General features: G+C 39.3%; 1 protein-coding gene and 1 non-coding gene across 9 annotated transcripts in view; one reads left to right on the forward strand and one right to left on the reverse strand.

Annotated features, from left to right (window-relative positions):
• The window catches only part of MAPKAP1 (MAPK associated protein 1), a 245090-nt gene that overhangs the window by 125592 nt on the left and 94899 nt on the right, over positions 1 to 24599 (reverse strand). For all 8 annotated transcript variants that reach the window (XR_003964401.1, XM_030294471.1, XM_030294467.1 and 5 more), the window contains one exon: positions 9942 to 10114. Coding sequence is in view for 7 of the 8 variants with exons in the window: in XM_030294471.1 (XP_030150331.1) it covers positions 9942 to 10114 (173 nt within the window). In the remaining variant the exon portion in view is untranslated. The remainder of the gene's footprint in view (positions 1 to 9941; positions 10115 to 24599) is intronic.
• On the forward strand, positions 4578 to 4719 carry LOC115500224. Its single transcript, XR_003964460.1, has one exon. It is a non-coding gene; the product is annotated as a U4 spliceosomal RNA (small nuclear RNA).

Genomic DNA, 24599 nt, shown 5'->3' on the forward strand with positions numbered 1-24599 from the left:
GTATCCAAAATCAATAAAGAACTTATCAAACTCAACACCCAAAAAACAAATAATCCATTGAAGAAATGGGCAGAAGACATGAATAGACACTTCTTCAAAGAAGACATCCAGATGGCCAAACGACACATGAAAAAATGTTCAACATCACTCATCATCAGGGAAATACAAATCAAAACCACAATGAAATACCACCTCACACCTGTCAGAATGGCTAACATGAACAACTCAGGCAACAACAGATGTTGGCGAGGATGCAGAGAAAGAGGATCTCTTCGGCACTGCTGGTGGGAATGCAAACTGGTGCAGCCACTCTGGAAAACAGTATGGAGGTTCCTCAAAAAATTAAAAATATAACTACCCTACGACCCAACAATGGCACTACTAGGTATTTATCCAAGGGATACAGGAATGCTGTTTCAAAGGGGCACACGCACCCCAATGTTTATAGCAGCACTATTGACAATGGCCAAAGTATAGAAAGAGACCAAATGTCCATCAATGGATGAATGAATAAAGAAGATGTGGTGTGTGTGTGTGTGTATAATGCTCCATTATATATATATATATATATATATATATATATATATATATATATATATAATACTCCATTATATATATAATGCAGTATTACTCGGCAATCAAAAAGAATGAAATCTCGCCATTTGCAACTACGTGAAACTAGAGGGTATTATTATGTTAAGCGAAATTAGTCAGAGAAAGACATATATCATATGACTTCACTCATATAAGTACTGTAAGATACAGAACAGAGGAACACAAGGGAAGGGAAGCAAAAATAAAAATAGGGAGGGGGGAAAAACATAAGAGACTCTTAAATATGGAGAACAAACAGGGTTACTAGAGTGGTTGTGGGGGGGGGGGGGGGGCTAAATGGGTAAGGGGCATTAAGGAATCTGCTCCTGAAATCACTGTTGCACTATATACTAACTAACTTGGATATAAATTAAAAACAAAAACAAAAACAAAAAACTGACCAAACACCTGAACAGACAGCTCACCAAAGAATACAGATAGGTGTCAAAAAGCATGTGAAAAAATGCTCAAGACCACTTCCTTAGGGAACTGCAAATTAAAACAAAAATGGGATACCACTGGACACCTAGTAAAACAGCTAAAATCCAAAACGTTTACAAAACCAAATGCTGGAAAGGATTTGTAGCAAAAGGAACTCCCATGTGTTGATGATGGAAATGTCAAATGGTATAACCCTTTGGAAGACATTTGGACAGCTTCTTAGAAAGCTATTTAATAAACAAAGGCTTATCATACAATCCAGCAACTGCACTCTTAGGTATTCGTAAAATGAACTGAAAACTTAACGTCTACATGAAAAACTGCCATAAATGTTTATAGCAGATTTACTATAAAGATTGGAAGCAACCAAGCTGTCCTTCAACAGGTGAATGGAAAAACAAACTATGGTACATTCATGCCATGGAATATTATTCAGCAATATAAAGAGATGAACTATCAAGCCACAAAAAGACATGAAGGAACCTTAAATACCTTAAATACATATTGCTAAGGGAAAACAACAGTCCGAAAAGGCTACGTATAGTAAGATTCCAACCACCTGACATTCTGGAAAATGCAAAATGGTAGGCACAATAAAATGGTAAGTGGTTGCTAAAGGTGAACAGGGAAGAATGAGAAGGTGGAGCATGGGGGCATTTTTAGGGCAGTGAAACAATTAGCGATGATGCAATCATCAGAGCCTGGCTGGCTAAGTCAGGAGAGTGGGAGACTCTTGATGTCATGGTTGTGAGTTTGAGCTCCACACTGGGTGTAGAGATTACAAATAAATAAACTAAAAAAATAAATAAATAACTGAACAACACAAAGAGTGAACCCTAATATGTAAACTATTGTCTTTAGTTCATAATAATGTGTCAATATTGGTTCATCAATTGTTAACAAATGTACTCCACCAATGCAAGGTGTTAATAACAGGGGAAAACAAGTGTCATGAATGAGATGTGTAGCAACTCTGAACTTCCTGTGCAGTTTTTCCATAAACCTAAAACCACTCTAAAAAATAAAGCCTATTTATGGGGCGCTTGGGTGGCTCAGTTGGTTGGGCATCTGACTTCAGCTCAGGTCCTGATCTCACCATTTGTGGGTTTGAGCCCCGCAACAGGCTCTGTGCTGACAGCTGGGAGCCTGGATCCTGCTCCAGATTCTGTCTTCCTCTCTCTCTCTCTGCCCCTCCCCTGCTCATGCTCTGTCTCTCTCTCTCTCAAAAATAAATAAATATAAAAAAAATTAAAACAAAAAAGCCTATTTAAAAAATGTTTTGGGGTGCCTTGGTGGCTCAGTCAGTTAAGTGTCCGACTTCAGCTCAGGTCATGACCTCGTGGTCTGCTGGTTTGGGCCCCATGTTGGGCCCTGTGCTGACAGCTCAGACCCTGGAGCCTGCTTTGGATTCTGTGTCTCCCTCTCTCTCTGCCCCTCTCCAACTCGTGCTCTATCTCTATCTCTCTCAAAAATAAACATTTAAAAAGAAATAAATAAATATAAAAAATGTTTTAAAAATCTTATGGGTAACTGACTTCAGAATTTTAAATAAATAAAAACAGAAAACAACAACAAAGAAAGCATTAAAAAAACAAACTTAAAACAAGTTGACTAACATGAAACTAACACATCAATAGTGAAGATAAAATTTAGTAAGAGAAATGAAGCAACAGAAAGACAAATAAAGAAACTGATCCCATTCACAATTGCACCAAGAATCATAAAATACCTAGGAATGAACCTAACCAAAGATGTAAAAGATCTGTATGATGAAAACTATAGAAAGCTTATGAAGGAAATTGAAGAAGATAGAAAGAAATGGAAAAACATTCCGTGCTCATGGATTGGGAGAATAAATATTGTTAAAATGTCAATACTACCCAAAGCTATCTACACATTCAATGCAATCCCAATCAAAATTGCACCAACATTCTTCTCGAAGCTAGAACAAGCAATCCTAAAATTTGTATGGAACCACAAAAGACCCCTGAATAGCCAAAGTAATATTGAAGAAGACCAAAGCAGGAGGCATCACAATCCCAGACTTTAGCCTCTACTACAAACTTGTAATCATCAAGACAGCATGGTATTGGCACAAAAACAGACACATAGACCAATGGAACAGAATAGAGACTCCAAAATTGGACCCACAAAAGTATGGCCAACTAATCTTTGACAAAGCAGGGAAGAATATCCAATGGAAAAAAGACAGTCTCTTAAACAAATGGTGCTGGGAGAACTGGACAGCAACATGCAGAAGAATGAAACTAGACCACTTTCTTACACCATTCACAAAAATAAACTCAAAATGGATAAAGGACATGAATGTGAGACAGGAATCCATCAAAACCCTAGAGGAGAAAGCAGGAAAAAACCTCTGTGACCTCAGCCGCAGCAATTTCTTACTTGACACATCTCCAAAGGCAAGGGAATTAAAAGCAAAAATGAACTATTGGGACCTCATGAAGATAAAAAGCTTCTGCACTGCAAAGGAAGCAATCAATAAAACTAAAAGGCAACCGACGGAATGGGAAAAGATATTTGCAAATGACATATCGGACAAAGGGCTAGTATCCAAAACCCAAAAAACAAATAATCCAGTGAAGAAATGGGCAGAAACCATGAATAGACACTTCTCTAAAGAAGACATCCAGATGGCCAACAGGCACACGAAAAGATGCTCAACGTCGCTCCTCATCAGGGAAATACAAATCAAAACCACACTCACGCCAGTCAGAGTAGCTAAAATGAACAAATCAGGAGACTACAGATGCTGGAGAGGATGTGGAGAAACAGGAACCCTCTTGCACTGTCGATGGGAATGCAAACTGGTGCAGCCACCCTGGAAAACAGTGTGGAGATTCCTCAAAAAATTAGAAATAGATCTACCCACGATCCAGCAACAGCACTGCTAGGAATTTACCCAAGGGATACAGGAGTGCTGATGCATAGGGGTACTTGTACCCCAATGTTTTTAGCAGCACTGTCAACAATAGCAAAATTATGGAAAGAGCCTAAATGTCCATCAACTGATGAATGGATAAAGAAATTGTGGTTCGTATGCACAATGGAATACTACGTGGCAATGAGAAAGAATGAAATGTGGCCTTTTGTAGCAACGTGGATGGAACTGGAGAGTGTTATGCTAAGTGAAATAAGTCATACAGAGAAAGACAGATACCATATGTTTTCACTCCTATGTGGATCCTGAGAAACTTAACAGAAGACCATGGGGGAGGGAAGGGAAAAAAGAAAAAAAAAAAAAGGTTAGAGAGGGAAGGAGACAAACCATAAGAGACTCTAAAAAACTGAGAACAAACTGAGGGTTGATGGGGGGGTGGGAGGGAGGGGAGGGTGGATTATGGGTATTGATGAGGGCACCTGTTGGGATGAGCACTGGGTGTTGTATGGAAACCAATCTGACAATAAACTTTATATTAAAAAAAATGTTTAGTAAGAGAAACTCCCCTATAAAAAAGACAATGATTTAGGGGTGCCTGGCTGGCTCATTCAGTGACTCTTGAACTTGAGGTTGAGAGTTCAGCTTTGCACAGTGGCAGTATTGTAGCCAATGAGGTTTATCCGAGGCGCGATTATTGCTAATTGAGAGTTCAAGTCCCACGTTGGGTGTGGAGATCACTTAAAAATAAAATCTTAAAAAAAAAAAAAAAAAGATAGTGATTTAGGCAGGTTTAAAAAAGAAAAACCTCACAAAATTATTCAACATATCTAAAACAAAAAGGCAAAGGTAATAGGCTGAACAAAGACAGATTAGAAAAACGCGAAGAACAGGAGGTGGAAAAGTTCCTATTACTGAAATAAAGCAAAGAAAAGGGCAGGACACACAATTCATAAAACAAAGAGGGCTGTTTTATATTGAAAAAAGTACAACTCACAATAAAGATATGAAATGCACGAACATTTTTGTGCGCTGCAATATGTAAAGTGGAAACTGTTGAAATCATAGGGGAAACTGACAAAAACAAACAAGAAAATGGAAACATTATTTCTCTTAAGCATCCATAGACCAAATAGTCAAAAATATAAGAATGTAATAGTAATTAAATATATCATTTTAATAAGAATATAATGAATTCTATAACCTACAGAGAATGTTTCCAGAATCCACAAAATATTTATGAAAGTTCATTGTATAGTAAGCCCCCATAAATAAATAAACAAATAAATTTCTAAGCAGAAATTTTACAGGCCACGTTTCCTGATGAAAATTCAATAAACATGAATCTACACAACAAAGTATAAAAATTCAACTACCTAGAGACTGAAATGATTTCAGTTCATTTCTTACAAATGTTTTTCCTAAAATCAGGGTATGAAAAAAGCAGGAAATTAGCTAAAGTACCACATTCCATCTTGCTCAAGAGTTAACAGGTAGAAGAGTAAAGGAGGCCAAAAATTCTAGCCAAATTCTCCATTCCTTCCCTGGGGCCAAAGCCTACTACTATTGATAGTTTTCAAGGCACAGAAACAGGAGAGCAGTATTTCTAAATAAACTGTTTTCTTAACAACGAGACTAAAACCATGCATCTAGCAATTTGGCCCCCTGTGAATGAAGAGCTCTTTGCAGGGCCAACCCACTGGAAAAGATCAAAGAAGGATCTATTCTAACACTTTAAGTACAAATAGGTCAGGAAGAAAATACCTTGTACTGTACTGCCTGATAGGAAGAGATCCCAGGGATTTACTTTATAGACTGTCTTATACCAAACAAAATTGTGAAATCCACTGTTACATGAGGATTGCAAAAAATTTCAAAGGATCAATAGTTTCTCCAGAATCAGTGTAACTTTGTAATTCACAATATACTTACAGAGCAACTATTAAAAAACGTGAACATGCTGGATACCTCCGGAATATAAATATTAATAAGATTTATTCAATTTCAGAGGCTTACAAACTAGTACAAGAGATCATCTCTACTTTGGGGGTTTGGAATTGCTAATTAAATTGTTTGAATCTTCCTTAATCCTCACTTATTTTTCATCTCTTTATCAGTTTTTGGTAGGAATGCATCAAAATTTCCCATTTTGACTATGGATCACTCAATGCCACTTTACAATTCCCTTAAAATATTTTGGTACTATACTGCTAGGTGCATATGCAGTCAGAAGCATTATGTTATCTTGGTGGGGCTATTCCTTTTTTTCATTATGTAGTTTACCAAAATATCCCTATTGATGTGTTTTTGCCCTAAATTCTACTGTTTTGACTCTTGGCAACAGGCCCATCTCCCCACCTCACCACCATGCTTTGTCTCCCTTGGCCAGGTAAAGCTGAAGACCCTAGGCCCATGGGAAAGGAGAAGGCAGAATGGCTGTCTGACAGCTTCTGGCGTGGAAAAAGAAAGTAAGGATCTTTTGTAAAGGGAAAGTTCTTTTTTTGTTTGTTTTTAACGTTTATTTATTTTTGACAAGGAGAGTCAGAGAGCGAGTAGGCGAGGCACAGACACAGAGAAAGGAGGCACAGAATCAAAGCAGGCTCCAGTTTCTGAGCTGTCAGCACAGAGCCGAATGTGGGGCTCAAATTCACGAACTGCCAGATCATGACCTGGCACTTAACCAACTGAGCCACGCAGATGCTCCTGTGAAGGGAGAGTTCTTAATTCTAATGTAGTCTAATTAACATTTTGTTTTCTACTATGGATCCTGCTTTCAGTATCATATGTAAGAACTCTTCATTTAGCTCTTGGTCCCAAAGGTTTTCTGTTCTTTCTTCTAAAAGTTTAAAGTTTTATATTTCATTCTCAATTCATTTTTGAATCAATTTTTTACAAGGTGTATGAGGTTTAGGTTGATTTTTTTTGGTGTATGGATGTCCCATTGCTCCAGCATAATTTGCTGTAAAGGCTAACCTTCATCCATTTCATTTGTATGTGCTTTTAATATGAAGACTAGTTTGTATCTGCCTCCAGTTCTAGGAAATAGTCTGGCATTCTCTCTTCAGATATTGTTTCTTGAGATTCCTTCCATTCTCTGCCTCACAAGCGGGAGGCTCTCCATCTTTGCTCCACGTCTCTTAACTTACTCGTCTTCCATTCTCTGTGTCTCCTTATCTGTGTGTGTTAGTGTCACGTCCTAGGTTGAATTCACTGGTAGTATCTTTCATCTCAGTCCCTCTTAACTGTGTCCAGTCTAGAGTTTATCCCATATACTCTTTTGTTGTTACTTTAATAACCACATTTTATATTTCCAGTACCTTTAATTGGTTCTCTTCTAACTGGTTAATTCTCATCTGCTTAGTTTTGTTTCACCATTTCCTAGGAATTTACCATGGATGTTATTCCTTCATCTCTTTGATGATTTTAAACATATTTATTTGAAGTTAATTTGCAGATTGCTTTACTATATTCTGTTGGGAGTGAATTCATCTCCTAATTATTGTCTTTCTTAGTAGTTATACTTGTTTGAGAATTTTAATTTGCTAGCTCCTCTTGAATAGGAACAGTTTCTTTCTCTCTCTCCCTCCTTCTCCTTGCCTCCCTGTTTTTACAGTTATTGCCACCGTCTTCCATCCTCGTCCAAGCAGAGGCCTCCACCATACAACCAGGTCTTATAACAGCAGCTCAGGGTTCCCTATACCTTGCAAACACCACCAGGGAGATCATAAACCCAGTCATGTCATGGCCAGGTCCCAGTAGCACTGCTATCTCTATTCCCCTACCACTCCAGAAACACAACTTGAAACAAGTCACAGACTCAGTCAGCTTTGTTCAGTTTCTTTTCATAAGTAGGACAGTCCCATCCCAGCTCCCAGGTTCTAGCAGTGAGACTTCCTCTGATCCCTATCCAGGCACAAAGTTCCTCTGGTCTCCATACCCTCAAGCAGTGTTTCCTACTCTTTTCTGACATCACGGCATACTTTGAAAATAACAGTATGAGTATGGTACATGGGTAGAGGGATGAGACTCTTCCCTACCCAGAAATGCCAGCTGGGGCTCCAACCAGCCCAGGCCCTGCCTAGCTACCCCAAAGCCTGAAAATAATCACAACATGTTTTTTGGGAAGTACCACCCTAAAAGAATCAACTCCCTGCACATGCTGCCTATTTCCATACCTGGTTCCATTTTTAGCCTACCAGGATGTTTATCTTGTTATTCAACTACAGGTATGTCAGTAACATACTTCACTTATCATTGCTATGTATTTGGAACAGAATTCAGAATTTAAAGCCTGAATGTGAAGGATCATCATAACAGAAGTCCATGCTTTTCCCTCTGTTTTAGAACACCCTCCTCTCATTCCCTCTGCATCACTTTCCCTACTCCTTCAAGTTTCAGCTTAGATGTATAATCAAGGTAGCACTCCATTCTCATCCTCAAATATGGGATCAGACATTCTCACAGAACCTGATTTTACATGCTACTATACTGTATTCCTATTGCTTATCTACCTTAGATAGTAAGCTCTCTAATGGCATGACCTGCCTTTTTCGTTTCTGGATGTCAAGATCTAGCACTGTGCCTGCAGTAAGTAGGAACTCAATGAATGTTTTAATATGACCCACACACAGTCATAGTGGGTATAATGTAATAGTGAAGAGCCAGGGCTCTGAAGCCAGGGATCCCTAGGGCTTAATGCCAGTTCTACCACTTACTGTGTGATTTAGGAAAGTGACTTAGCCTCTCTAAGTTTTAGTTTCCTCGTCTGTAACATGTATGTCACAATCAAATCCTGACTCTTGTTCCTTACTAGTCGTGTGACCCTAGGCAATCCTTTGTGTCTCTTGGTCTCAGTGCCTGCACTAAGCAATCTCTTAATTAACTCAGACAACATGTGTAAAGTCACCAGCACTTTGACTCCTTTCTCTACTTTGTTTACACTTCATGCTGAAAAAAGGGTAACACTATAGCTCAGCCTTGGTCAAGCCTTTTTTTGAGCCTAGGTGGTCGAAAAGGCTTTCTATTGCCACAGGAGCAATAAACGTTATATTCACAGTGTATTCAGGCAAAGTGGAGGCAATGTCAATGAGAACTTGAAAAAATAATTCTAAGTGCAAAAGTAATGTATTTCAAGAAGAAAAAGCAACCAAGCAACTGACCACAGACTGGACCATTCTAAGAGAAGAGAAAGTCTCCATGAGAATCCATTTCCAAAATGAAGGCATCCACTACATTTTGCTGTATTGTAAGTCCTACTGCTGAAGAGAGCACAGCAAACAGAAGAGGATGGCTGTCAGATAAGATATTCAAGTACGGGGGAACCGATGCAGCAAAGCACTTTACATGATATGCACGTAGAAATTCTACTTTGAAGCATTACATTTTTCCTATAATTGTTTAATCATGAATACAGCTTAGTGATTGAGAGAAAAACTGTACCACTGACTAACAACAAGGTCCTTCAGACCTAAAGGAAATAATGCAAAAACCTTAGCATCAAACAGAACGGGAGTCAAATCTGGACTCTGCCATGTCCCAATGGCGTGAACTTAAGCAAATATCAATTCTCTGATTCAGAGTTTCCTCCTCTGCAGAATAAGGATCACACTGCTCACCTCACAGAGAGCCAGGAGAATTAAATGAGAAATCAGGTGTGCAGAGGTTTAGCATTACTGCCCAAATCATGGTAGGGGTTCAACAATTATTAGTTCCCTCCTACTGCCTCCCATGCAACTTTTATCAGCAAGCATCATAAAAGGGTTTGGAAACTGCTAAAATATATTGTCTCATGTCTGGATTCACAAACTTATTAGCCTATTCTGTACGCGGATTCTCTGAGATAAGCCTGGGATACCCAGGCCCAAGATCTGGTGAGCAACCTGACCTGGATCCGTGTGGATGTCTGGCTCCCAGGCCAATGCCTGGAAAGACTGACCGGGCCCAGAATGCAGCATGGGTGGCCCGGAGACAGCCAGAAACTAGAGCAGCCAAAAAGAGGAAGGATTACTTGAGCTTCGGCTCCCGTCCTTCACTTGTGTACTGCCAGCAGATGAGCCCGATCAGGTCCTGCACCCTGGCGCTGGCCATTGTCACCACAGTCATTGGCAGAAGTCTGTCCTGGCTCGAGTGCAGGGGGAGGTAGACGTCGATCTTCTTGGTTGCTGTTGTGCCGACATGACCCTGTGGACAGAACACATGCATGAGAGTAACGCACACGGTCACGGTCGCACAGACCCTACTGGGTCGCAATGACTGCTCGCCAGGGCCTGTGTGCAGCACAGCCATTTCTCATCCTTTTGGCACAGACCTGCCTGAGAGCCTGAAATGGTTCCAGAGGGGAAACACTGTCTAGTTCTAAGGAGTTTTTCCCCCCCTTTAATCTTCATTTTCTAATGGTCTAAGAGACCCAGCTCTGCCTGCAGTATGGTAAATGAGGACTAAAACCAAAATAAACAAATTAAGAGTGGTAAGCAGACCTGATGTTTGGTTGTCAGGAGATGTGCTTTGCTAGTTACTCACTGTGACCCTGGACAAGTCACCATTAGACCCTGACCTCAGCTGAAAACTGCCACATCACTCCTTGAGACTTTGGGATAAGCGGCATGGGCAGCTGCCATACTCTGTGAAGAAGCCTTTAGGCCCGCAGCACGGGAACCAAGGGCTTGCCTTCGATGGGTGGGGGTGAAGGGCCTAATTCCCTTATGCAGTACTCCTGTTTATTTCAGTCATCTGCACTGAGGTTCAAGGGTCCCTGGTCTTCCATTATTGTCCTAACTAGTACACCCACGCTACTCTATATACCCTCAATCCCTCCAACACACTTACCCTTTCTCCCTCCTGAAACTTCCACTCTCCTGTGGAATTCCTACACTAACCAGCAAACTTCCATAAACCACTTCTTTAAAAAAAAATACTCCCTTCACTTCTTTGTCTTAATTAAAACCTGCTGGTCATTAAGGACACTGCTTCCTCTGCTGTCCAGAAGACTGTTCGACATTTTTCTTTTTTAACCCCCAAATCCTCAAGGCCAGGAGGCTGAGTACATATTCTTATTCCTGCTACTCCCTAATTATTATTTCTCCTTTCTGGCAAAAATCCCTATTCCTTGGAGACCCAAGACCTCCCGACTACACTATCCTCTCTCCACCCTTTTTTGTTTCTATTATCCACCAACCATCCAGAAATGCTCCTCCCTTGACCATCCAGAAATGCTCCTCCCTCGCCAAAGAGTCTGTGTCCCACCCCAACACCTATCATTATTCTTGGCAATTCCATCTAAAGGAACAATCCATGTAATATCCAAGTGTCTTAATCCCTAGACTATGTCATCCCATGCCTTTTCATCCACTCCACCTTCAATCACTTATGGCCGTGGGTACACCAAAGATCTGTACCAACTCCAAAATCTCAAATTAGAAGGTCTATTCACTGAATATACTTTAATATACTTTCATCTCACTTTAGTCCCCAAATTCTTCAACCTACAATCTACTGATCCACCACTATAAATGATGTCACCCTTATTTCCCCACTCCACCCTGCAGATTACTTGATCAACCATTGTAAGCATTCCTTTGTAAATGCAGTTTTAACACTCTCTTTCTCCATGGGATTCAACTGGCAGAATGCCAACCTTGGCGAACCTAACTCTCTGCATTCCCCAGCTAAACACTGCTGGAGAAAAATCATGTAACTGCACAGACTGATTTGACCTTAAGCTCATTATGATAAACCTCAAACAGACATTCAACATTGTACAACAAGCCTATGACATCTCCTGATCCAACCTGCACCTCATGCCAAGACCACCACTGCATACTTTTCCTTCCCCCTTCCTACTTCTCATGAGCCTGCCTTGACCGCGGCTCCTATGCTTCGCTCATGTACTGCCAACAGAGACAAATGTTATTCTTCATTAAGAAAATAAGAGCTTTCAGAAAGGAACTCTTATCGTCCCCTCAATAAATTGACAAACTTACCTGGATTTAACAACACGTACTCCCTACACTGGAGTGTCACTCATCTCATTAAAGGGCAATCTCTCTACTTATGCTCTGTGTCCCTTTGGCTCTCACTTTCACAAGGACTTTATCCTTCACTTACTTTTTCACCTTCTCCTACACGATCAGCCTCTCCCTTTCTTTGCTTCCATGACCTACACTCTTGGTTTTTTTCAGTCCTCTCTGGTCTCTGATTTTCAGTCTCCTTTGCAGATTCCTTCACCTCTAGAGTCTCTATTTGTTAGCATTCTCTGGCCTCTAGTTTGGGCTTTCTCGTGTCTGTCTTTCTGTATATTTCTTCCTTAAGTGTTCTCACAGTCCCAGAGCTATAAAACAATCTATATCCTCTTGACACTCACACCTTATCTCCACCTCAAACTTCTCCCCGGAACCAAATTCATACATCAGACTGTCTATACCATAGGCAGAAAAGTATCACAGACAAGTTAAACTTAAGTTCAAATCTGAACTTCTCACTATCCCTCACTCCATCCTACTCCAAACAACAACACTCTCCCTCATTTCAGTAAATGCTACCACCACTAACACAGCTCCTTATATCAGTAATCTTGATTCTTCTTTCTTCCTCCTGCCTTCTACTCCCTTATATGTTCTAGTGACTACTGCAAAATATATTTCAAAAAAGAAAAAAGTCTTCAGCAAAGGGAGTAACTGGACAGCCACATACAAAAGAATGAATTTAGGGGCGCCTGGGTGGCTCAGTTGGTTGAGCATCTGACTCTTGATTTTGGTTCAGGTCATGATCCCAGGGTCATGGGACTGAGTCCCATGTCGGGCTCTGCGCTGTGCCTGGAGCCTGCTTAAGATTCTTTCTCCCTCTCCCTCTGCCCCTCTCTCCTGCTCGTGCTCTAAAATAAAAAACAAAAATATTTTTAAAAAAGAATTTAGACCTCTACCTCACACCATCTACAAATATTAACTCAAAATGGATCAAAGCTTTAAATTTAAGGCTAAAACTACAAAATTTTTAGAAGGAAACATAGGTGTAAATTCTTCATGTCCTTGGATTAGGTAATGATTTCTTTAATATGACACCAAAAGCAACAAATGAAATAAACAGGACTTTATAAAAATTAAAAACTTGCATGCCTCAAAGGACATTATTAAGAAAGTGAAAAGACAACCCACAGAATGGGAGAAAATATTTGCAAATCATATATCTGACAAAAATTTAGGACCCAGAATATATAAATAATTCTTACAACTAAGCAATAAAAAGACAAGCCATCCGATCTTTAAAATGGCAAAGAATTTAAATAGACATTTTTCCAAAGAAAATATGAAAATGGTCAATAAGCACATGAAAAACTGTTCAACTTCATTATTCATTATGGAAATGCAAATCAAAATCACAATGAGATACCACTTCACATTAGGATGGTTCTATATATATTTTTTTCATAGCAGGAATTAGAAAAGCTAGCAAGGATATGAACAAGTTGGAACCCTCATATATTGTTGGTGGAGCTGTAAAATGATGCAGCCATTGTGGAAAAATAGTTTGTCAGTTTCTCAAAACTTAAACGTAAAGTTACCATATGACTCAGCAATTCCATTCCTAAGTGTACTTAAAGAGAACTGAAAACATGTTCACATAAAAACATACATAAATGTACATAGCAGCACTACTGATAACAGCCAAAGGATGGAAACGGGTGTCTAGGCGGCTTAGTCGGTTAAGCGTCCAACTCTTTTTTTTTTTATTTTTATTTTTAATTTTTTTAATGGTTTTTTAAAATTTATTTTTGAAGGAGAGAGAGAGACAGAGAGACAGAGCATGAGTGGGGGAGGAGCAGAGAGAGAGGGAGACACAGAATCCGAAGCAGGCTCCAGGCTCTGAGCTGTCAGCACAGAGACGGATGCGGGGCTTGAGCTCACGAACCGCGAGATCATTACCTGAGCTAAAGTCGGACGCTTAACTGACTGAGCCACCCAGGCGCCCCAAGCGTCCAACTCTTGATTTCAGCTCAGGTCACAATGTCATAGTTCATGAGATTGAGCCCCAGATCAGGCACTGTGCTGATAACATGGAGCCTGCTTCAGATTCTCTTTCTCCCTCTCTCTCTGCCCCTCCTCTGCTCTCTCTCTCAAAATAAATAAACATTAAAAAAGATGGAGGGGCGCCTGGGTGGCTCAGTCAGTTAAGCGCCTCACTCTTGATCTCGGCTCAGGTCATGGTCTCGTGGTTCATGGGTTCGAGCCCCACATTGGGCTCTACTCTGATGGTAAAGAGCCTGTTTGGGATTCTTTTTCTCCTCTCTGCCCCTGCTCTGCTTGTGCTCTCTCTCTCTCTCTCTCTCAAAATAAACAAATAATCTTGAAAAAAAATGGAAACAATGCAAATGTCCACCAACTGATGAATGCACAAACGAAATGTATACAATGAAATATTACTCAGCCATAAAATGGAATGAAGTATTGGCACATGCTACTACACGGATGAAGCTTGAAAACATTTTTCTAAGAGAAAGAAGCGCATAAAAAGGTCATCTATTGTATGAACTCACTTATATGGAATGTCCAGAACAGACAAATCTACATAAATAAAAAGATTAGTGGTTGCCAGGACATTGGGTGGGGGTGGGGGATATGGGAAACTGACAAGTATGAAATTTCTTTTTGAGGTGATGGAAATGTTCTGGAATTAGTGGTGATAGCTGTATAACATTGCAAATATACCGAAAACCACAAAATTATACTTTAAAATCATTAAAATAGTAAATTCTATGTAATGAGTTTTAATTCAATTTTAAAAATTGAAAAATATGTATTTCAAAAAATTCTCCATCTCCACTGCCACCAAAATACCATTAGGTTTCCCCTGGACTGTTCTAATGGATTCCTGACCTCATGCACTCTTGCCTACTTCGATTTGTTCTTGACATACAAGCTAGAGTTTTGGGGTTTTTTTTTCAAACTCAAATGTGATATCACACTTCTGCTTAAATTCCTTCAATGAGTGGTTCCCATGATACTTCGGAAATAATCCAAATTTCCTGTAGTATCTAACAAAGCACTGCATGTTCTGACCCCTGCCTACCTCTCCAGCATCATCTACTGTTGTTCTCCTGCCTGATTATCACAGTTCAGCTACACTGGCCTTCAAGATGTGCTTCGTGCGCGTGTGTACCTGTTTCTCCCACTTTCAAGGCCACAGAAGTGCTATTCACTATATTCACTATATCTAGAAGGCTCTTTCTCATGATCAATGATTCCTCAAAGTGTGGCTTTGGGCAGGTTACTTAATCTCTCTGTTCTTCCATTTCCTCCTATGTTAAAAATGATGATAAGGATAGGACATACCTATCAGAGGACTCCTTTAAGGATTATTATTATTGTTATTAGAAGTCCCTTTCACAGTTCTTCTTTCACACATATCCTGTTCATTTCCTTCACAGCACTTAACAATTTGATATTATACATTTGCTTATGGACACCTTCAGCGTATGCCTTCCTCACTAGCCTCTGACCTTCCTTCCATGACAGCAGTCATAATCACATCTGCTTTGTTTACTGCTCTCTACACAATGGCTAGCACCATGCAGGTGCACAGACACCTCTCCAAAAAAATCTGTTGAACTACAGAATGAATGCATGGATGATTCAAATGCCTACCAGGACAACACGGCAGTAACACAATAAATGTTAGTTTCCTCCATGCATCCATCTTGCCCCTCCTCTATGGGTCTGTTTCCTGGTAGTGGATGGAGATGCAAGTACTTGAGCAATCAAGTGTTTCCATCTTTAACACTACAACTCTAGGGTGAAAAAAATAAGAAAGATAGGAACTTTTTGTGAGGAAATACATAAAATCTGTTTTAAAAACTTTTAGAGAAATTTCACTTCTAACCTAGAATCTACCATTAGATCCAGTGATTTTTTTTTTTTAGTCTTGTCTCTGTCATAAGGCAAATTTAAAAAAAGTAATTCTCTTACAATAATGTTCTTTCTCTCTGACTCTCTCTCTCTCTCTCTCACTCACTCATACACGCATGCACGCACACACACGTGTGTTTTTCAGCTGGGAAATAATAATTCCAATGACTAGCTAAGTTGTCTCTAAAGAGCAAGTGTTTTGATCTTGTCAGGCAGTCAAAAGGTTAAAATTCAAACAATGGCATCTTTCTGGAGTGGGCTTATTGCCTTCTTATTTCTCTCCTCAACCTCCTTTTCAAACCAACAGCCCAAACTGGTTTATTCTTCCTCCTCCTTCTGAAGAACGAGCTGAAGCGCCATAAGGAATCCTGGCATGAGAAGTGTGAATGTGTTTCACAAACTGTAAAGTGCTTCAGAAATGCAGAGCAATGTGTCAGAAAGACCTAAGTTTTTAGATCAGACTCATTTCTATTACTCAGACCTATTACACAGTCACATGAGGACAAAGATGGATGCTGTAAGGAGTCCTAATAATAATACTTATTATTATTCCAAGAGCCAGCATTTATTTAGAGCTAACTGTTAAATAAGCTCTGGTAAATGTTTGCCTAAATCATCTCAATTAATTCTGTCTAAGAGGTAGAATTCTATCATTACCCTAATATGACAGACGAGAAAACTAAGGCTCAGAAGTCATCTGCTCAAGCTCCCACAACCAAGGTGGATGAGCAGAACTCACACTCCTGTCTGATTCCAAAGCCCCCACTTTAAACACCAATGACTTCTTTCTCTAAAGTTCTCAATTTAATCACTCCCTACTCCCCCAAGAATCGCACCCCCATAAGTCTGCCTGCCCCACCCTTCTCACAAACACACGGGAAGTGCGGCCTGAAGATGTCTCCTACAAAAGCAGTGAATCTGAGGAGCGGCCCAAGGAGAAGTGTTAGGGGACTGAGGCTCCAGAGACCGTGGCTGCTGTCGGTCGACTGCAGGGCAGAGAGTGACATGGTGCTCCTATGAATCCCTTTATCGTCTTTATTTCACGGTGAAATAGCGAGTGTGGGGAAACTGTGAGAATAAATATGGTAGATACTTATTAAATGAATGAAGCACTTTATCTTTTTAATCTTCTAATTCCATCTTGAGCACTGATGACGGCAAAAAGTGCCTTGCACAAACCCTGAAAATATGTATTTTTTAATAAGGAGCCTCTTCTGAAAAAACTCAAGGTGGTGGCAGTTAGCTCTACCTAATAGTTCCCGTGTTGCAATATTTAGAGGGAATCATCTAAAACATAAAACAATCCATCAACATAATAGAAAGTAATTAACTTATAAAAAAAATAAGGTGACCAAAGGATTAAGAGTATTCATCACACATCAAGGCAAGCAATATTCCATAGACCTAACATCTAACTATTAAACAGCAACTAGCAATAAACAAAGATCATATCATACAGTTTCACTGCAAGGCAATTTAACGTGTTCCACAATACAGAACTGGAAAAAGGGAGGCATAATTAGAGCACAAAGAAGGGGTCAACACAGAGATAAGGAAAACTGGGCTAGCACCATCCTCTCAGTCACTCATGCATGCAACCAACACCCATAGACACCATGCTGGGCTCTGAAGACAAAATCAAGAGAGACTCAATGCAGATAGACCCTCATCAAACTCACAGTCTGCTGAAGGGTCTACATTGTATACTAGGTGATAAAAGCTTTAAGGAAGAGAAGTACAGGCTGTTGTGGGAGCTCAGAAGCAACCCAGACTAAAAGGGGTTGGCAAAGGCCTCTTAGATTAAAAAAAAAAAAGGTGGGGGGGAATGCAAGCTGGTGCAGCCACTCTGGAAAACAGTATGGAGGTTCCTCAAAAAATTAAAAATAGAACTACCCTACGACCCAGCAATTGCACTACTAGGCATTTCTCCACGGGATACAGGTGTGCTGTTTCGAAGGGACGCATGCACCCCCATGTTTATAGCAGTACTCTCAACAATAGCCAAAGGATGGAAAGAGCCCAAATGTCCATCGATAGATGAATGGATAAAGAAGATGTGGTACATATATACAATGGAGTATTACTCAGCAATCAAAAAGAATGAAATCTTGCCATTTGCAACTACGTGGATGGGACTGGAGGGTATTATGCTAAGCGAAATTGGTCAGAGAAAGACAAGTATCATATGACTCCACCCATATGAGGACTTTAAGAGGCGAAACAGATGAACATAAGGGAAGGGAAACAAAAATAATATAAAAACAGGGAGGGGGGCAAAACATAAGAGACTCTTAAATATGGAGAACTGGAGGGGTTGTGGGAGGGGCAATAGGCTACATGGGTAAGGGGCATTAAGGAATCTACTCCTGAAATCATTGTTGCACTATATGCTAACTAATTTGGACGTAAATTAAAAAAAAAAATTAAAAGAAAGACACACAAAAAAAGAATTGGACCCTCAACTGATTGAGACACCCAAGGGAAAAAAAAAGTACCCTTCCATCCAACAGAACCATTAACCCAAGGAAAAGACACTTATTGTATTTAAATATCTACTATACCAATATACAAAAAAGTGAACAGGAATTCTCCAGGACATGGGATTATGAGTGATTTTAATTTTCAGCTTTATATTTTTCCACATTTTCTACGATGAGCACATACTATTTTTATAATCCAGAAACAAAATAGCAAATGTTACAATTACAAACAAAAAAGGATATAGAAAAAAACCACCATACAGGGCTTAAGACTTTTAGGTACGAGAGAGAGGACCAATTTTGAAAATGTAGCCTATGTCAAGTCATCTGGCAAAATTTATTAAGAACATACTATGTGCCAGGTCTGTGACAGGCTGTTGGGAAAAATAAGCTGAAAATATAACCCAGACACCTTCCTATGGCAGGCTAAGTAATTTTTATTAAAAAAAAAAAAAAAAAAGAATAAAAAGTAATAAACCTACAATGAGCTGACAAATTTGGAGCTGAACAACACTCTCCAGAGAAGCCTCTAAATCAAGGAATGCCCCCAATTCATTTTTCAGAACAAAAGAAAAGTACTTCCTGTAGCAAAACGATTCTTCAACACAAATGTGATTCATGAAGACCAACCAGTCTCCAGAGTTCATGTCCCACAGCCTCTGTTATGACTTGATGCCTCTGCAAATGCAGTCACAATCTCAAGCTCGGTACGTCCAAGACCCATTTTCTTCATCACCTTGTCTCTCATTCCGTCTCAGTTAAGGCTTTCACCACCCACCCTTGTCACTCAGGCTAGAAACCTGAACTCCTCTTTCTGTCTCATCAGCATCCAAATGCCCCTGAAATGCCTCTCAAACCCTTCTCCCCCCTATCCTCACCGGCATGGCCCTAGTTAAAACTTCATCATGACCCAGTAAGACCACTGTATGCAGCAGTCTCCCAACCATCTCCCTGTCTCCAAAATCTCTTCTCTCTCCAGACTCAGTGGGATTTGACTCAAATCACTGACCTGGCCAGTCACCAACTCAGAAGCATACATATGATGGCTCTCCTTGGTGTCAGCATGCTGGCTCCTTAGCATGGTATTTAATACCGGTCACATTCTGGACCCAGTGTACCACTGCTAAAGCCTACTGAACAGTAGTTAAGAGCACAAAGACTTGGGGTGAGACAGATCCAGGTCTGAAGCCTAGCTCTGCCACTTCCTTAGTCCCAAGACCTTAGGAGTTCAGCACCTTTCACAACCTCCAGTTCCTTACTTGGAAGAGCAAATAAGGTATGTATAAAATGCCTGGCACACAGTAACTGACCAAGAAATGTACCCCTTCTTCCATCCTTCAATTTCTAATGTCTCCTCTTCCCAGAAGGTAGAAGTCCAAATTCCCTCTTCTCTGCTCCCTAGAAGTTTACCTTGCCTTAAGGTTTCACTCTTTTCTCTACCTACCTCCACCACCTCCCTCCCACCTTCTCATGTAAGTATGAGTTATGCAAAGGGAAAAACTGTGCCTCACTCATTTTACAGTCTCCTAGGGCCGAGAATGTAGTACGGGTATGGCATCAGCTTACTGAAGGGCTCCTTAGGCTATTTTTCAAAATGGACCCACCAGACCTACGACTTCTCTCCTGTCCCGGATAAACTGGCTACACCTCTTCTACTTCCCAGGCCCTGTTCTTCAGGAATTCTCTTCTCTGAAATATCCTCCACACCTAGTATCAGACCTGACATATAGTAGCTACTTATACCTATTAATGGGATGAACAATGAATATTCTTTTAACACATGATTTTAAATACCTGCATATTATAGCACACAGAGGTACTATCAACCGATTTCCCCCATTGTTTTTTTTTTTTTTTAATTTTTTTTTTTAACGTTTATTTATTTTTGAGACAGAGAGAGACAGAGCATGAATGGGGGAGGGGCAGAGAGAGAGGGAGACACAGAATCGGAAGCAGGCTCCAGGCTCTGAGCCATCAGCCCAGAGCCCGACGCGGGGCTCGAACTCACGGACTGCGAGATCGTGACCTGAGCTGAAGTCGGACGCTTAACCGACTGCGCCACCCAGGCGCCCCTCCCCCATTGTTAAATATGGACATTGTTTCTAACATTTCACTACTATAAATAATACTCCCATAAACATTCTCTTATATAAATGTTTGTGCACATATTCCTAGGAGTAGATTACTAGGTCAAGGAGTATGAATGTTTTGTGTGTGTGATACATAATGCTCACTCTCTGAAAACCATCTTTATGACAGTCATGAAATAGCAATATGACTCACATATCATCCAATTAATAAGCGAAAGCTTAAAAACTTAAAATAACTTTAGTGTATAGAATGTGAATAGGTACAGAATCGAAATACATAGAATTTGAACGTGATGACGAATTAAAACATTACATCTCTAACCAGGTTTTTCTTATCTGATCCTATTAACTGAAATAGCAAACTATTTGCTGCCTATCATAAAATTATACAGGCGATAGTTTCCAAAATAGGGAAAGAAGGAAGAATAGATGGTATTCAGCTCAAAACAATCTTGAATTAAGAAATATCCACATAAAGTGAGTCAAGCTGAATTAAGGCTTAAGGACAGAAGGTTCAGTTAGCAGCACTACTTCACATCAAGGTTTGTCAATAATAAATTGAATATCAGATGTCAAAACTGTTGCTAAGTGTTCAATTTCTCTATCAAGAGAAAGAAACAGAGAAAGGATAGACAGCTTGGCTTCTGCAATTAAAGAGACAAAAAGCAGGCAACGTTACTCCATTAGCCACAACTGCAGAAGCAGATCGTTATATGTAGTTTTAACGCAGAAATAAATATATCAGTGTATGCAGACAATGTAATGATGCAAATTGATAAGAGGCTTATTTGTAGCCTTCCAAAGGTAACACTCTCTTAATTAAGGAATGGCTACAGTCCCATTTCACTGGTATCTTCCTCCCCAACTTCCTCAGCAAAGACCAGAGGATGCTATATTCTACAAATTTATGGCCCAGTCTTTAAAAACATGGTATCCATACGTGGTACACACAGGCCTGAAATCATTATTCTGATGATGACTAAGGGACTTTATTTGTTCAGAGTAATGATTTTGAACAAAATCTGGCCTAAAATCTGGTTCAAGCCAGGTTTAATTGACTATGAGAAATAAAGAAGGTCTATAAGGGGAGGAAAAAAAACAACAATCCCAAACACCAGGCAGTAGCATTTTGCTCTCAATAAATGCTGGCTTTATGGGCTCAGAGAAAGAACTCACTTTTTCACATTCAAAACGGTAGCAATGAACTTATGAATAGATTTTGTATAAAATTCTACGACAAATCCATTCAGAGCTAGGGGCTTGGCTTTGTAGTGCTATCTTAACCCTCAATAAATCTGGAACATTTAAAGGCTATTAAATTAACATTTCCCTGATCTGGCACCTGTAGTCAAGTTAATTTGTCAAAAACATTTCTACAGTTTGTCACTGGACACTGTATTTTCTGACAAGTTAAGTTTAAAATAAAATTGACAAAATCTCATTAATTTCCTCTGAATCACCAACCTTGGTTCCATTAAGCTTTTATTATTAAGAACGTCAACTGTCACTCTTTCTTTAACAAGGTCAAGTTCTGATGTGGATCCTTATTATATCAATAGAAGCTAGTAAAGCAGTGCAGTGTGGTGGTTAAAAGCATTAAGTTGTGGAGTCAGAAAGACCTGGGTTCAATTCTCAGCAATGCCATCTACTGTGTGTCCTTGGACAATTTTATTTAACCTCTCTGAATCACTATTTCCACACAGCAGGAGAAAGCTCCTCCAGGAGTTGTTGAAAGGATTCAATGATACCGTGCATATAAAAAGCACTTATCACTGTGCCTAGTCCATACTAAATGCTCAAGAAATGTTGGCTGTTTATTTTATTAGGTTTCCTTCCCCCCCCCCCCCCCGCTTTTACATTCACAGACTTAAAAACAACAACAACAAACCAACTTTATTGTTACTCATAGACTTTTAAAGTGGCAAGGAATTTCCTCTAAGCCATTTTCACCAAATGGCTGTCCTACAACCTCTTCAGAACACCTTCACTGATGAGGTCCCTGCCACACCTTCAGAGACAGACCCTTTCCTTTGTTAGGCAAAGAGTTTTGGTGGCTGAAACTGTTTCCTTCTGTTGAGATGCACTCTGCAGATTCCAGGCACTGATCTTACTTCTAGCCCTCAGGAAGTTGTAACTAATCCACCTCCACGTCCACAGACATCCTTCACATAACTGAGAGCCTCAAACAAAGTAAGTTTTGTTACTAAGTGCGGTAGAATGAGCCAGACTACAACTATAATCCTTTCAAAGAGTATAACATAGCACAGAAAATAGTACTTCCATCAGGTTTTCTTAGATTAGATATTTTCATAAATTTTCTTTCTACAGCATCTATAGTAAATGTAAATCTATAGTCTTGGACCCAAAAACAGGGAAGGGGGTTGTTGCTCTCAGGAAAGTTTTCCTCTATTAAAAATAAATCCTCCATATTTTGAGGCTCTGACAGTCTTCTTCCACTTTTGAAAAAAACAAAATGCCTACAGCTAATGGTTTAATCAATCTAACTGTTATCAAATGAAATTTGGGTAACAGCCTTGGATAATTTTGTTTCAAGATATCAACTTGTTCAAACACAGGTAAGAAATTTTACAAAATGGGGAGGGGGAAGGATGAAGAGGAGAAAACGAAAGCCTACCCATAAACTGTATCAGGAATAACAACCATCTTCTTTCTCAAAGTCTTAAATTCAGAAAGCAGCTCCTGATACTGTCAGTTTTTATTATCATGGGTTATATTTGTTATGTAAGTCTTTGCAGGGTCTATAGAACTGGTCTGGACCTTGAGCTGTGCAACCTTGGGCAAGCCCATAACCTCTCTGAAAGCCAATTTCCTTAGCCATAAAACAGAGATGAGACTACCTACCGCAAAAGAATGGTAGGGCATATAAAGTAAAAATAAAGCATGGTAAAACCACTCTGTGAACTGCAAACTGTTCTACTACGAGGATGTCAGTCATTCCTCATAATTGTTACCTAAGTTATTAATCAGACCAGGCAGATCTTTGGATAAATCGTCCCTTCAAACAAACATAAAGTTGAGAAGCAGAGGCAAGAGGCAAAGGTCTCTATCTCAGTAATTAAAAGAGAAAAGCCATTGCATCCTCTTCTCATCCAGCCTCAGGATGTTCCGGCACATACCAGAAGGTGCTCTCACACAAGTACAATCCAGCCATCTTAAAGCATAATGGAATGTAAAGTGTCCATTTTGAATTTTCATAGCCATTGTGGGATTCTTTAGATCATTAATGTTACACAGCACTTTGCATTTAATTATACAAACAATGGCTTCTATAATGATGATGATATCAGGGAAAAGTAATTTGCATGAACTAAGCCCCATCACCTAGGGTAAGTATAGGAACCTCTTCATTATTAAATCATTTATATAATAAAATCAATATGCTTTAAAAGTAAAAATAGGTTTTTTAAAACCATAAAGAAGAGTTACATGTTTTAAACTCTATCAATTACCATAATATAATGAGTCTTTTTAAGATTTAATATCAACTTTTAAAATTAAAACTCAATGGAGAATGTATACTTGGCTCCATTACTAGATGATGTATCTCTACAAAAGGTTACAGTACAGCTATTATCATCCTCCTAAATTATACGGAAAATTTGGTACAACCCTCCACTACCCCCAAGGACAATTTAATTCCAGAGATGGTGAAGTATTTTGAGAATATAAAATTGTATAAATATTGAAGGAAGTAATTCCAATGCATATATCATATTCATTTCTTGCAGGGCTTCAGTTGATTAAATATTACAAATTTTTAAAATGTCGGTATACAACTTAAATTTTTTATTGTGTCCTTAATTTTGAACAGTTTTTGAAAACGCACAAATTTCTACACAGTAGTACATTCATGGCTAAGTGTTTTATCACTTTAAAATTCAGTATTTCTTAATGATATAATTCAAAAGTTTTACTGAATCATTATTTAGTAAGTCATAAAAACCTCTTAAAATTAATCTTTCATGCACATCTAGCTTATTCAAAGTTAGAATTTAATTAGATGGCCTTGGCACAAATGGGCTTACTACTTTATTTGCTTAATCAGTATATGTCTTTTCAGTAATTATAATTAATTCAAATCCCTGACGCACCTCCTAACAAACAATGTAAAACCATCAGACAAAATGGAAATAAATAGCTTTACATTTCTCCAATGACGACATTCACTTTCATTCTG

Source organism: Lynx canadensis, chromosome D4, assembly GCF_007474595.2.
Source record: "Lynx canadensis isolate LIC74 chromosome D4, mLynCan4.pri.v2, whole genome shotgun sequence".
Lineage (NCBI taxonomy): Eukaryota > Metazoa > Chordata > Mammalia > Carnivora > Felidae > Lynx > Lynx canadensis.